Source organism: Caloenas nicobarica, chromosome 14 (genome assembly GCF_036013445.1).
Source record: "Caloenas nicobarica isolate bCalNic1 chromosome 14, bCalNic1.hap1, whole genome shotgun sequence".
In the NCBI taxonomy this organism is placed as follows: Eukaryota; Metazoa; Chordata; class Aves; order Columbiformes; family Columbidae; genus Caloenas; species Caloenas nicobarica.
In genome coordinates this window covers 8,448,452-8,463,425 of record NC_088258.1, presented here as the reverse complement: position 1 = coordinate 8,463,425, position 14,974 = coordinate 8,448,452, and the positions used below count along the sequence as shown (strand labels likewise).

Genomic DNA, 14,974 nt, shown 5'->3' with positions numbered 1-14,974 from the left:
GTTGTGTTTTAAAAGGTTGTAATTAAACACTGTTGTCACTTCCCCCTCCAATGACTTTGGACTGTGCTGGTGCTGGGATGCAAAATGTTTGAGCGTGACTGAACACTAAGACTTGAACTCTGAAGCATATTCAAAATGCTATGTAAGAGACAGAGGTGTTTGCCTTCTCACTTTTGCTCCTAAAATCAAGTGCTTCCATTCCCTTCTCACAGTCTGATCTGCCCTTGGTCTCCCAGGGAAATGAAATCAAATGACCTCTCTTCAAAACAGCCATTTCAGCAAATTACATCCTGAAGATGTAACCACTTGAAAAGAACTTGCACCCAGAAACTCCAACTATTGCCTTTTCATGGTGATATTTTTATAGGCTTTCCATTCTTATCATACTGATAAACCAGCATTTTGATGCAGTGAGAGTTGGCCGGGGAAATCCAAGGGCTGCTTGTTATGGAAAAGTTATGGTTTGTATAGAATTGCACAGGTTGCTTCTGACACTTAAAGAAGGCTTTCAGTGTGGCGGCTGCCATTGTGCGAAATCTTTTGCTAATAAAACAGTAGAGGAAGAAATTAATTGCAGTGTTCAGCAGTGCTAGCATATTGGCGATGTCTGACACAATATGTACCACCCAGCTGTTGTTTATAGGCGATACGTAGAGGTGATACAATATCATGATTATTCTTGGTGCCCAAAGTATGGCAAAAATAGAAGTTATAGTAAACAAAATGGCTGTTGTTTTCCCTGTGGAGTACCCTCGCAGTCGGAAATTGCTCTTTCGTCGCAGCTTGTATACAATGATGGAATTCAGGATGAAGAAGATGGAGCAGGGCACTAAGTAAACGGTAAAGCAGTGGATCCAGATGAGGACATGATGCATTGATGTGCTTATGTAGTCTTCAATCCAAATGTTGGGCCACCAGTAGTAGGGGATGCTGGTCAAAAAGCAGGTGATATAGACACTTACTATGACTTTTCGAGTACGAGCAGGGTAGGAGACCGTGTGATACTTCAGCGGATGGCACACAGCTATATACCTATCAATTGTTAGTGGAACCGTAATCCAAATGGAGGTGTGGATGGAAGAAAATTCCAAGACCTCAATTATTTTGTCCAGTACCTGAGGCATCTGTTTATTTAAGATGAAGTCTTCCATGAGGAAGTCGACAAAGACAATGAAGAAGAGAACCAGAATATCAGCAGCAGCTAGAGCTAGAAGGTAGTTATATGAGGACTTCTGCCTGCGAGCCACGAGCTGGGAAAGGATGATGACTGTCAAGATGTTTGCTGTGGAGACAGAAACACAGAGTTAGGCTATTAAGATGTATTAATAACACCAGCTTTTCTGAGCACTTGCTTGGAGCACTAGCTCTGTGCAAGCACTTGGCGACATGATCGCCTTTAATAAAGTCCAAAACCAAAAGGGAAATGCTACAGTTGGGTCCCTCAGAGAAACTGTTGCAATGAGAGCCGCATGTGGCCCTGCTCCAGCAGTGGGATACACCGACACTCAGTGTCCTGTCAGACCAGGATGAGGGACAGACAAAGTCAGGACCTTCATTCCCAGGCACAGGGTTAGGGGGTGTCCAGCAGCCCTTTGTCTCCTCAGAACAGACGGAGAGGTTGAGTTAAGGCCCTGGCTCTCTGGTTGCTGCTGCGGGCATGGAGCAGCATCCTGAGCAGGGGGCACAGGGAGGTAAGAGGAGCAGCAGCAGCAAAACATAATGTCTCACACAAAGATACCTCTCTTATTTCCCCCCTTGCTTTATTCTTGTTTGTTTCTTTTTTAAACACCTGACAAATTAGAAGGGTGGGGTGGGCTTTGGAGAGAGACATTTTGTTCCTCATCCCAGCTTGCGGTGCCTGCCTGTTTTAGTTTTGAACTCCATGTAAAAAGAGCTAAAATCAAAGCTCACCTGTATAGGTAATTTTCTCTTGAGTGAGTGGGATCCTAATCAAGAGAAGGACTTCCAGGGAAACACATGTCCTTGGCTCCTTGAGAGCTGAAGGTGCTTTGCAGCACTCAAAGTTTTCAGCTCTGCCCAGGATGAATCTCCTGTAATTCAGTCCTGCCTGTTTGACCCGCTGTCCTACAGATGGGCTCTGGGGAAGTGTTTCCCCACCACTGAACCGATCTGTTCCGCAAAGACCTGCTTACTTATCCAGAGCTGCTCTTTACAAGTCCTTCTCCAACTACAAGGCCTTTTTCCTCTGGAGTGATACAGTTGAGCCTTTAAGGAAATCCTGCTGGTCACATCAGACGTGATGGATGTTCTGATTCAATCTGAGTATAAACATCCCTGGGTTTCCTGAAAAAGCATCTGCTTGCAGCTCTTTGGCCACAATACAGACCCATCGCCTAAACCATGCCTAGAGGTATTGCATGACAAATAATATTTTGTGGTGAAGTGCTCAAGTGTCTTGTCTCTGTTTCACTGTCTGGTTTGCTTCACTCTTCTAAAGCTGTGATTCAACTTACACTTTAGTGGCTGCTGGAACCAGTACTATGAGGGATGCTTTTGGAAGGGCTCAGTCCTACGGGCCCTGGCCGGGCAGAGCTCCCCAACATGGATACCAACGGCCCTTGCAGCCCTTGAGAGCTTTCCTGGAGCACTAAGGTGTAGCCAAATTTTAACTACTTGCTCATGTTTGCTAGAACTTACTGTGTTAAGTCTTGATTCAGGAAGAAAAATCCTATTATTCTTACTAGCAGTATGGCTGGAATGAGACAGGCATGATTCTTCCCATCAGAAGTTATATCATTTGGCTAAGATACATGAAGTAGTGCTTAAAAATCAGAGATCTGGTTTACTGTACAAGAGACTGCTAAATGTTGATATTTGATATTTTTGTAAGTGTCCTATAAATCACCTCTTCTGCACATTCAATGCTTCAAACATTTCTGCCAGCTTTGATGGATTTCCCAAAAAAAATCAACAATAATTGTAAGAATTCCTTTAAATCAGAGAGAAAGGAAGTTGCTGACATTAAGGTAATGATGACCTAGGGCATATGTACTACTACTGAAAATGCTCTTTTTTTTTTTTTTTTTTTAGCTGTTTTACTTTGCACTGGAGAAAACTACCTCCTTCAGAAATGCCTTCCAAGCCTGCTTTCTGGGAGCAGATTTCTGCCGCCAGGGAAATGCACTGCAGCAGAATGAATGATCTTGAGTAATAGCCCTCATAAGTGTCACATATTTTTATATTAACTTAACATATTAATTCTGTATCTTGGAACAAAACTAAATCAAACATGACAATCAACTGATTCCTTCCCTAAAGAAAAAAAAAATTATCTTTCCAACAGAATTGTCTCAAATCGCCTCTGGGGGAATTTTCCTGATTCTCTATTAACAGGAATGCACCTGCATTGATTTCAGCTCGGAGCAGACATGGGAGATGGGGCTGATGTAGTCAGAACTGCTGTGTCATTTTTCATTTATTTGCTTACAAAATGCCTCTGTTGTGCCTGCTGATGAGCCCTAGAGGTACAGTGAGTGATGTACTGTCAAGGAAATCCTCGAGCTGGAGTGTTTATCATGACTCTGCAGTCCCTGACGGTTCTGGCCAGCCAGGCTGAGTGGCTTAGCTTCACAGACCCATGGGGTTCATCTTCTCTTTAAATGCCCTGGGTCTGACTCACTCCAGCAGCAGCGGGAGCCAGCGTGCAGCAAGGGGGATGCTTGGGGACGTTGGTCTCCGCTGGAGGAGCTCCTGCAGGGATGCTCAAGCTGTGCCATACCCAGGCACAGTAGCCCTGCTCCCCACCCCTTCTGCCCATTGCTGGGTCCTGCTGTTTGGTTCTAATCCCCCTCCCATTTTCCGATGAGAGCAGATTTATGAGCAGTCCTTTGCTCTTTACCCTCTCCCCCTGTCTTTCTCAGGGTTCCCAGCAACAGCAGTAACAGCATGTTCTGAAATGCAAGTTATTCGTCTAATGCCAGTGAGCTTTGCTTGGTGAGCCGGATTAGAAAATTGATCTGACAAAGTACGTGCAAGCTCTATCCAATTTTTCTGCAAGGGTTACGGTATCTTGTATTGGAAATGCTTTCCCTAGGATCACATTAGGGCTTTTTCTGTCTGGATGATACAAAATATAGTAATATCATTTACTTTGTGAAAACAGATATATACTGGGGTGCAGCAGAAAGTTGCCAGTACAACAGTGTCTTAGCACAGGGTTTGGGAATATTTTTCCTGCTGCATGCTGTATAGGGAAGGCAAAGAAGAGCTAGAGATAAGTCTCAGTCCTTCACCCATTTCCTAGCCAGCATTAAGTTAGTCCTTGCTGTGTCCTCAAACACTATCTAAAGCTCAGTAAAATGGGAAATGAGTGGGATCAGTGCTCTGTGTGAACAACTGTGTCCTTGTGCCAGCATCTCAGTGACTCCTGGGTGCCTGCTCAGTGCCCCACAAGCTCTCCTGTAGACAAAAATTACCTACTGCATGTGAAAGGTGATGGAAGAGCATTTGTCACCACATTTTAACCTTGTTTACCCTAATTCTTGCACTGATATTGTACTCAGTGATGATGACTATGGCAGAAATTATGATGGGGATATAAAAATATCTGTGTCTACTTAATGTACGTGGAGCTACAGCTTCTGGATAGGTCAGTGCTCCTAAATTGTCCTGGATGGTATGCTGCCCATTTCTTGCGGTGTTGTTTGTTTGGTTGGTTTTTTTTAAGATACTAAGTAGTCAAGATCATCTGAATTTGAAAAAGACTGATCACTGTGCTAGGAGTTGATTAGGGGATGACAGATGGGAATTTATGCCAGCGCCACTTGCTACAGTGCAGTATTCTGAATTTATAAATATCTGGTTGAGAACCAGGATTTGATTAGGGACTAGCTGGCTGAAGCCTTGAGATTCTACAAACAAATGATGAGAAGCAACTGTAAGACATGGCAGTCTCAATTCTTTCCCTTAAGTCATGAGGATGCTTTTGAGACACAGCATCTGAAGGTCCTTGACACCCAAACACCGTCAGTCCATGCTGCTCAAAATACAGCAACCTTCTAACTCAGCCAGGCTTTGCCATGGGATACTTGCATCTCTCCTTTGTTATCTCCTCTGACTTTATCAGCTTCTGAGTACAAACTGCAGCACTGAAATTCACGCTGTTTGTCCTACATATCTGAGAGGGAACATCCTTTAGGAGTAACCTTGGTTCTTATGTGGATTTGCATTTGTTTCCTATGCCAAAGCCATGCTGCCTTGTCTGCAGAACCCAGGCAGTCTTGCAGTGCCTGGGACCTAAAGGCACAGCTTTCGCCTCAGCTTCTTGTTTTGTGGATTACAGTCACAGCTCAAATAGTGTCTAACCACGGTCTTTGCAGGGGATTCATAGAGCTCCTTCCACCGACCATTATCACCATGTGTGAGCTTAAGCAGGAGCACTTGTATCTGTCTAAAGAAGAAATAGGCCTGTTTCTGGGGTTTAGTTTTGTGGTTTTGTTTGTTGTATTGAGAGCATTTTGCACATACACAGCAGCCTGTGCAGTGAAACAGCCTTTACAACGCAAGTGGTTGCGCTGCTGCGTTGGAAATAAGGCCTGCTGTGTGGTTCAGTAGTTCAGCATCATAAACTACCTAAATGAAGTGGCCATGAGCGTTGCTTACCGAGCGTGATAAACATTAGGTCACTGAATATAATGGACACCTTTTACTGAATACAGTTGTTGCTAGGATCCCTACAAATTATTGTGCAATGCATGAAACTACTCTGCAGGCCTTGCATTAGTCACCTGACTGGCACAGAGAGAGACAGTTTACAAACAGGAATTTTTAAATTGTTTTAAAAAATATGTTAGTAGCGGCTCGTCCTTGGATTTAGAAACTTTAAGACTAAGTACAATATTCTGAAAATATATAGTGAAAAAACGGGTGTTTTGGCTTAATGGGAATAGATAATTTCCTCTAAGCTAGAGGCAATATTAAAATGTACACAGGTGCCATGTCCAGCAGCCAGATCTGGCCACGGTTACTAACTCAGCCGTTTGCCGGTAGTTACCAGATTGGATGAGGATGGTGTTCAGCCTTTGGTTTGTGTGGCAGCTCAGTGGAAAAGATGATGACACTGGATGATTTCTCATGGAGCCTACATTACAGGAGTTATTTAAAAAAAAAAAAAAATTAAAATGCTGTGGCAAAGTAAATGTGTTTATTAATGATGTTGGCTATAGCTGGTTATATGGCCTTTAAAAATGACCCCTGGATGCTGTTTGTCATTAAAGAAGATAGGGCAGTTACATGTTTCTTTCTTACAGCCAGCACAGGTCAAACTCAACACTACAGCAGATGGGGACAACCTTAGTGAATGGTGCCTGCTCATGGCTAATGTGATTTGTTCTTTTCTTTTGTAATATGTTCTTCTTTTTTTATTATCATATCCCGAGATCCTTACTTAAACCATTGTGAAGCATAAAAAGATACTTTATAGAATATCATTCGTGCAATACAAGTTTTTCCTTCCCTGAGAGTACCTGTGAGGATTGTTTTTTAAAATAAATTCATTTCTTGTTCAATTGTCTGAGTGCTGCCAAACAGCACGTACCCACTCACCCTCAGGAGGGAAGGGCCCTCAGCCCCTTCTGCCGGTGCCTGCCTCATCTCCCAGGGGATGGAGAGGGATATCTGAGCCAAAAAATCAGCATCGCAGAAGCTACAGCAGGTGTGGATACAGGACTGTCACAGGAGGAGGCTGCACACCTTGTAGGAAGGCTCTTATGTGGTTTGTGCTTAGAAATCCCCTGTGCAGGCGCAGACCATGCCAGCTCTGAGGGCGAAAGTGAGCCTGGAGGTACAGGATGACCAGGCTCCTGCCCAGGATACCCAAACTCCCCTCCGTATGCAAGAGGGCAGGTTAGTGACTGCCAGAGAAAACGTGGCATGGCCTTGTGCTTACAAGTCACAGGTGAATTAATGAGTTGGTGTCAGAGGCCAGATTCTAACGATGAAATCTGGCCTCCAAGGACATTTTTCTCACTGACAGTGTTTATTAGCTGAGGTGGCTCTGGGGAAGGATGCTGTGAATGGAGTACTTTGCTTGGCGGCTGGCGCTGGCTGGTCACGGAGGCCAGAGGAGAGTTTTAATCCAGCCGAAGGCATTTCCTCGCTGTTGGACGGCACAGACACGGTAATGGCGTGGAGACGCCGATGGCCAGGGATTCACTTTGAGCCTTGCCAGCCACTCAGGCTCAAGTGCAGTAACTTGTCTGGCAGACAGGTGTAATTACATTGCATTGCTTTCAGTTTTCCTAGATGGTCGGAGTAGGCTTTTTACCCTAGCCTTTATAAAATAGGGCTATTTTTACAATATGAGAACAGCCCAGAAGGAACGCCAGCCTAAGATGCAGGGAGGCCCAGTACGCACTCACCAGTGACACATGTGTGTTAATGTGACAGGGATCTGGTTCTCCTCTTGCTGTCTTCACCCTCCTCATTCACCTTTCCTGAGCTGGGCCTACAGCACAGAAAACCTCTAAAGACTCTTGGACATTTATCCTCTGAAGCCTTTCGTAGAGGTACCTTCATGAGGATAAAAATGTCTAAAACTTACATCCCAAAATCTAGCCTTGCATGTTGCTACCAGAGCAGTAAAGCTTTCTAATGGAAATCAGTACTGGGAGGAGAAAAAGCAATCTGCAAAATAATGCAGAAATCATAAAAGAGATTTGGTTATTCATGCAATGTATTTGGACAGATGAAGATTTTCAAGGCAATACAGGTGTCTCATTTGGCAGGTGTCTGTGGCTTCTAAATGTGGGCTGTCAGCAAGGTTTAAGAGGTCTCAAGCTGAGTAACTTGAGCTCGAGGATGACAAAACCATTCTACCCTTTTGATATCCAATGCCAAAGCACCGAGGCAGGTGCCAAAGGTATTTGATGGGACTACTAGGATGGAGGTAGGATGTGATTTCCTAAGAGCACTGGCATGAATTCTTTACTGAACATGAATAATTAAGAGGATTTTACTGTTGATTGTGGTTTTGCTAAAAACCAAAGTTTTTATGTCTTCCTAAAGCATTAGCTAATGCAATAGGAGTTCAAGCTTGCAAACCTCATGGCCAAGCTTTCTCAGAGACTATGCCAGTTTTACACAATATGCAGGAAATTACAGACTGTGTAAAACCATTGCAGTTTGGCTTTATTTCCCCCACAGAAAATATGCTGCATGCACACTAAATATATCACTCTTTGGTGTGCTAGTCTGGACATTGAAGAAAACACACCTGGAATGAACAAATGTTTGTGTGATATCCTAGTCTGATGTAACTGACTGACAGGTAATTTGTCTTGAAACCAACAGCAACCTCTGGTGCACCTATCTGTGCAGTCAATGCACCCTCTGATTGAAAAGATGGAGAAGTTAAATGACTGTACAATTCTAGGGACTCTCTGTTTCAGGTGGTAGAAGAGAACAATTTCAGTGAAAAAGATGTGTTCAGTGTTTCAACAGGCAGGCTTCTCTTCCATGGATATTGGTCATCTGTACTGCTAATTCTGGTCCTCCTTGGTTGCCTCTACTTCATTCCCTCTGCACTGGTGTCCTGGGGGGCAACCCAGCACCATCTTCCCCCATCAAGTCACCTCCAGAATGGCACCAACGGCACTCTGGACATTGGGGTTTAGGATCCTTACATACGTATGTATCTCTATTCTGCAGAATGAAAATTGAATTGTGTGCAAGGTCTCCTGTGCTCAAGGGGTTAATTTTGGCTTTGTTTCCTTTTCTGGTGTCTCAAAGTTAATGGGAAAAATAGATTAAAGGTTCAAAAAGATCACCTGAAACAGAAGGTAAAAGCTTTTGTGGCCAGGGATTGCTTTACACGTGGTGTGTGAAAGAGAGCACCCCATGTCAGGACATCTCCATGCTGTTTGTTTGCCTACAGCAAATTGTTTTGACGTTTGCGGATGAAGGCCTTCTCCTGCTGGCTTGCTTCTGCTGATTCACCCATACTTTATGGAGGGGAGCAGAATGAGGAGGAGGAAGAGAGAACTAAGTACGGTGGTGGATGAAGAACAGCAGGATATGAGACTGCCTGGTGCTTCTGAATGGCTTGGCTTCTTAACAACTGGGGGTTCTGCATTACCCACCTACCGTGAAAACTGGCTGTGCTCTCTCTTTTGTGTCATTGTCATTTCAAGAAAAAAATCTCCTTTGGAGTTTTTCCTTCCCAATCCATTTCAGCAGCCTGCCATGCAAGGTTGTGCACTTCATAGTCTACTGAGCCTCCTGAATATTGCACCTCATTACCATTACAGCCCTGACTGTGTTGTTTCCTACTGATATGGCAGAAGAAACCCAAAGTTGTGCTCTGTAGTGGCGTTCAGAGATGTGCAATCAAGTCCTTTTCTGCATTAGCATGGATTCAGCCACACGCTGCCTTTCAGGCTGCAAGGCTGTGGTGGCCACAGTCACAGACACAGTGACCAAACTAAATTACTCCCATCTGCACGCCTTGCTGTCACTGTTTCTGTGCAGGAACACTGTAATGAATCTATTCTTTTTCATAATGAGTCTTCTTCCCTTAAAGAAAAAGCATTCATTTTACAATAGGAAGTGACTCATTTTAAGCACGTTAGCAGCAGTTCTGTTCCCCTCTGTCCAGTAGTGCTACTGTAATGTGCTGCAGTGCCCTTCAGTTGCTCTGATAGCTAAGCTAAAGTTCTGCCAATTTATTTGTCCTTCTTTAAGCAGGATGCAATTTTAAGTCAGAGAAAGTATGGTCTTCGAATAAAACGGGAGTTGAATCAGGCCTCAGGAGGGTTCAGTTCTTATTCATTGTGTGAACTCTATCTAATGAGCAACAGCTGAAGAGTGCTGTTCTTTCAAGGTCATAACTCTGCATGTAAAAATTCTTCCACTCATATTTTCAGATCTTCCTTTAGCACTTCTATTGTTCAGGTGTGCTGTTATGAGAGAGGCTATTTATTCAGGTGTTGGAAATGCTCTCTTTAATCAGAAGCCTGTACTGTGATTGCAGAAGGATACACGAGGCAGTAGATGGCAGGAATCCAAGATGGGTCCCACTTCTGTGCTGCTGTGTGCTGTATGTACACCTGCCTTTTGCCTGCTTTGGTATGTACTGGGTATTACATGCCATGTGAGTCATCAACAAACATTGCTACCTGTCCCCCTTCCTACTCGTGGTACTAAGCAGGTTGTGGCTATAAGCATGGAGGTGGCAATGCTCTTCAGGTCTTGTTCCTCCTACGCTGCTGGGAGTGGAGGGAGCACAGCTGGGCTGCTGCATGGTGCTGGTCTCTTAGATGAGGGGTGCCCAGCTCATCAGCAGTACCTGCCTTGCCAGAACAATGACCTTGAACGCCTCCCAGGTAGCCTCCTTATTCCAAGCTGCATACAGGGAGAAGGCTCAAAGAGGACCAGTTCTCCATTGTTTCAGCTTGTCTGTGACTGGTACTGCAGTTTGCACAGGTGCAGTGCGTGTCAATCCAACACCTAGGAAGGAGCTGACTTGCTGCGCAAGGACAGACAGTCTGTCATCTGTTAAGGGAAGGCTAAAAAGGTTAGGCACCTCTGCTGAGTTTACACCTTCCTTTAGGTCAGGACTACAGGAATCAGGGTCACAGCCAGGTGTCTGCAGTGGGCATTGCTGCTTCTCTGCCTGACCTGCCCAGCCATGTTCAGTGGCACAACTGTAGTAGCAGGAGCTCTTTGGTGTTGCTGCTTTGTGCAGCTCTCACTGGCAAAGAGATGGACTGAGAGTTGGTATCTGTTGCTCTTTGCTTCCTTACCAGCCCCCTCCTGGATTGAATTGGAGCAATTTCTTCCCTCACTCACATCTGACAAGACCTCTTCTCAGGCATTTTCTCTCACTAAAGCAAGAAATACTTCCATTAAGCCTTCCTGCAGCCCCTCTCTTGCCTCCCAGCTAACTGGAGATGCTTCAGAGATCCTCTCCAACTGACAAACATGGGGAGCGCAGGGACGGCAGAGCAGGGGCTGCAAAACAGCTCCATAAATTATAAACCCACGCTCTAAATGGGAGCGTGACCTTGCTTCCAGCACTGCTGCCTTGCTCTGCTCCTGACCCCTTGCAGCGGCAGTTTCTCCCCGTCCCACACAGCCTGCTCCTGGGGCACCCCTGCTCCTGGCAGCAGGACAGCACACTTGTGGGACCCCTTTGCACATCTGCACTCAAACCAAATTTCAGAAAACAGTCTCTCACTTGCTGGCCTATGCTTAGAGGGAAAAGAAGCAACCTCCCATCCCAGCTGATCAGAAGGTGCTATCATCTCTGGCAGTTGTGGCCACTGTGGTGTGTGTGGTACCTGCTGCAGCAGGGTCAGCCTGCCATGGTGCCTCTGTGGTTGCCCCTCTGCAGGGCACAGCCTGGGACTTGCCTCTGTGTGCTACAACCAGAGCAGGTGGGATGGGAGTTCACTTTGCTCTCTCTCTCGTCTCAGCATTTTTCAGACTTTCTGGTGCCTGGTTGAAGAGGGAGAGAGAAAGAGCCACTGCTGAGGGCAGGATCTGCTGAGATGCCTGGGTCATACAAGGGAGGTGAAAGGATGCTTTCTCTGCATGCACAATCAGGCCTAGCATGGCTTGGCCTCAAAGTGGAGTTGTTGAGTTAGTAAAATTTCCCTCAGACACCAGAGCAGGAAAGGCAGAAACAGTTAACTGGTTTTCCCCCCTCATCAGTCTTTCTTCAATATTTGTGACTGGGAGTCAACCATTTCCATTTCAGCAAAACACTGCACTAGTGCTGTATTTGAGGATGGATCTTAGATGATGTTTCCCTAAAATTCTTGGCACCACACAAAGCTAATTACTCAGGTCCCACAGACTCCAGGGTTCTTTTTCTAACAGGTAATACGTGTGCTACCTTTACAATTCTCTAATGCTCGAAAACTGAAGAGCAGCTTCAAATTAAACATGAAAAGCTCTTTTTAGCACTGTTCTTGTCCCATACTATATCCTTAATGAAGCTTGGCCATGTGGATCTTCCCCTACACATATCCAGCTTGTTCTCATCTCTGTGCAGTCTCAGAGACCACATACCTGATATAAGTCCCCTGAACTCAGCAGTGTTACACCACCACATGCTTTGGCTGGTTCTGTTAAGTGCTCTTACTGGTACCACTGCTGATCTGATCCCTTGAGAAATGTGTGGCACCACTGCAAGTTTGGATCATGCACCAATTTTAGCCATGTTCTTAAAATGACAGTGTTAGGTCTGTAATTACAATGTACTATCTTTAGGGAGCTGGTGCAAGTATGTGCACAACACTCATTAAGTGATTTTTCTTGTCTGTGTATGTAAGACTTTCCCCTGTTTCAGAGACATACAAATGCAAGCTTAGCCACAGACTGCTTCATAAAACTTCTTCACCTGATAATCTTGAGAAAGTCTTGGTCTGTTCCTAGGGGACAGGTGTTGAAATGAGAGCTTGTCATTACTGTGGAGATCTAAGCAGCCCCCAAGGAACTAATGAAGAGGAAACTACTTCCTCATCCCTGCTGGTTGAGTCTCTTTAGGTCAGGGCTGAGACTCATCAATGCTGTGGAACAGAGACACTTGCCTAAGCCCTGCATCCTCTGTGGGTAAACACAGGACTTAACTTTCCAGTTCTCTGAACTATTAGTGTGAACTATTAGCCAATCTTCAAATTTTAATTATAAGCCAGGGAGAAAAAAAAAATTAAACTAACACAAAAAACATCAATTCATATGCAGAGTGGTAATTGCATGTGTGCTGTTCAGAGGCAGGCTTCTCTTCATGTCTGATTAAAAATTTTTTCTATGAATTAATTGCTTGAATAAGAAATTAAGGTGAGCAGAACATTTAGAAATTGTAGACTATTAACTGTTATTGCTGCTTGCCACTTTATATTGCGCTTTAAATGTGTAGCTGTACATAGACACTACCAAATTCTTAAAATATCAGTTCATCTTGGTGCATCGGATTGCTCTAAGTTTTCCCCGACTCATTCTGCCTGTCTGTGGGATCGCTTTAAGTTTCTCCAAGGCTGGAGGCATTAAAGCAGGGAGCAAGCTGGGATGTTTGCCCACCCAGGCTGTGCTGGGATGGGAGCTCTGCCTGCTGAAGCCCAGTCTGTAACTGCAGAAGTGGTGCTGCACAAGCAGTTCTGTGTGTCAAGGCATCTTGCTGACAGCATCAGACAGACTCTCTGGGACAAAAACCTGCTCAGTCTTCTGTCTCAGCTGAGACAGTCATGCTGATGTGATGCACGTGTGGCATCTGCATGTTTTGAGCTGTGGATACCTGCCTGCTGGCAATGGTGTCTCACGGGTGTTCACACCATGCCTGAAACCTCCATCCTTTCTCCATTTGGGGTCTCTTGCTTTTCTCATCCTCAGCATTTCTGTATTGTCTTTGACCCCCTTGTTAAGTAGGAAATTTTGCTGAACATCATACAGTCTGGAGGCTAATTAGTGTCTTTGAGCTGGGACGGACTTCCAAGCCCTGTACCTGCACTCAGGGATCTCAGTGTCAGCATTGCCTTTGCAAGGTGCTGACTCTAAGACTGGACTTTCTAGACACTGCCCTGCTCCATCAGCCATGAGGGCAGGCTCTTGAGTAAGACAACTGACTGCTAACCTTGTGATAGCGTGCTCCTTTCCCAGACAAGTTCTTTAAAGGTGGCACGTTGCTCCTAGAGTCAACCCTGCCCCAGGGAGCCAGGCAGATTTGCGCCAGAAAAACTCGACAGCTACACTTTTGATTACTGCCAGCCCGGCATGCGATCGATAGGGGACAGACCCGGCGCCCTCCTGTCCTCAGTACTGCTTTGTCTTCAAATGGCCAGATTTGCTATGGCAGAAACTTCACGACGGGCTGAGACTTTGTATGTCAAGTTCAAAGTCAGAGCGCCCGAGTCCGGGTGGGAAAGCGACCGTAGCGGTGCGAGGGCAGGCAGGGACAAACCCCGGCGGGAGAGAAAACGCCCGGACAGCAGCGTGTCAGGCAGCGAAGATGCTGTCTAAGAAACGCCCCTGTAAATCCCACCAGGTACGCAAGGGAACACCTTCCCGCTGCCTCCAGCAGCCCGGGGACGCCGCAGCGCGCTCACCCCGCTCCGCAGGCAGCCAGGCAGCAGCCGCTCCGGGGAGCGCTGCCCGCAGCTCTGCGGAAGCCCCGCAGCCTCACCCGCCGCCGCAGCTCCCGGGGCAGCCCGGGCACGGCGCCCCGGCCCCGCCGCCTCCCCGCTGCCGGGGCGCGGCACTCACCCGGCAGCCCGAGGCAGAGCAGCAGGCTGTAGTAGACGACAGGTGCGTATCCCAAGCCGCAGCCATAGCGGTGGTGCGCCAGGAGGGAGCCGTTGTGGAGGTGGAGGTGGTTGTGCTCCATGGATGGACCCCCTCTCCCCGCGGCCGCGCTGCTGGCGCTCGCTCCGCCGCACGGGCCGCCCCGGCCGCGCCGCCCGCCCGCCCGCCCCTCGCACGCTCAGCGGCGGCGGCGAGCGCGGCGCGGTCCCCGCGGCGGGCGGCGGCACATGGCGCGGCCCTCGGCGGTGCGGGGCGCTGCGGGGCCGGACGGGGCGGGACCAGCCCGGCTCCCGCCGGCGGGGCGGGGCGGCCCCCGCCTCAGGCCGCCCCGGCTGGTGGCACCCACCGCCCCTCCGCCGCTGGCTGTGTGACGGCGCCTGGCCTGGGACCCCCTGTGCGGCAGAGGCGGGTCCGGGGCCCCGAGGAGGACGGGAAGCCTGGCGGAGAGGGGCCTGAGGAGACCCAGCCTCGGGGCTGCTCCTCGGGACCTTCTTCCCCGCTCTCAGCCCGGGGCGGCACGGGGGTGCCCGGCTCTTGGCCCCTCTGTCACCCCGGCCGTGCAGCTGGGTGGCGGTGAGGGTGAGCTCCACGCGTGAACCCCCACGGGTGGACCGCCGCCGCCGCCCCAGGTGGTAAGGGAGCTCACTCCACAGCGAGGGGCAGGAAAGGGGAAGTTTTCTCTAAGTTGGCACATAATTCAATAGCATAACAAAAG

The 14,974-nt window shown here is 47.3% G+C and overlaps 1 protein-coding gene across 1 annotated transcript; it reads right to left on the bottom strand.

The window, feature by feature from the left end:
* Positions 1-347: 347 nt before the first annotated feature.
* On the bottom strand, positions 348-14,341 carry GPR139 (G protein-coupled receptor 139). The gene is made up of 2 exons (XM_065645075.1): positions 14,221-14,341; positions 348-1,282 (listed from the first exon to the last, which is right to left on the bottom strand). Exons 1-2 carry the CDS (start codon positions 14,339-14,341, stop codon positions 348-350), a joined length of 1,056 nt encoding a protein of 351 aa, XP_065501147.1.
* Positions 14,342-14,974: the final 633 nt, after the last annotated feature.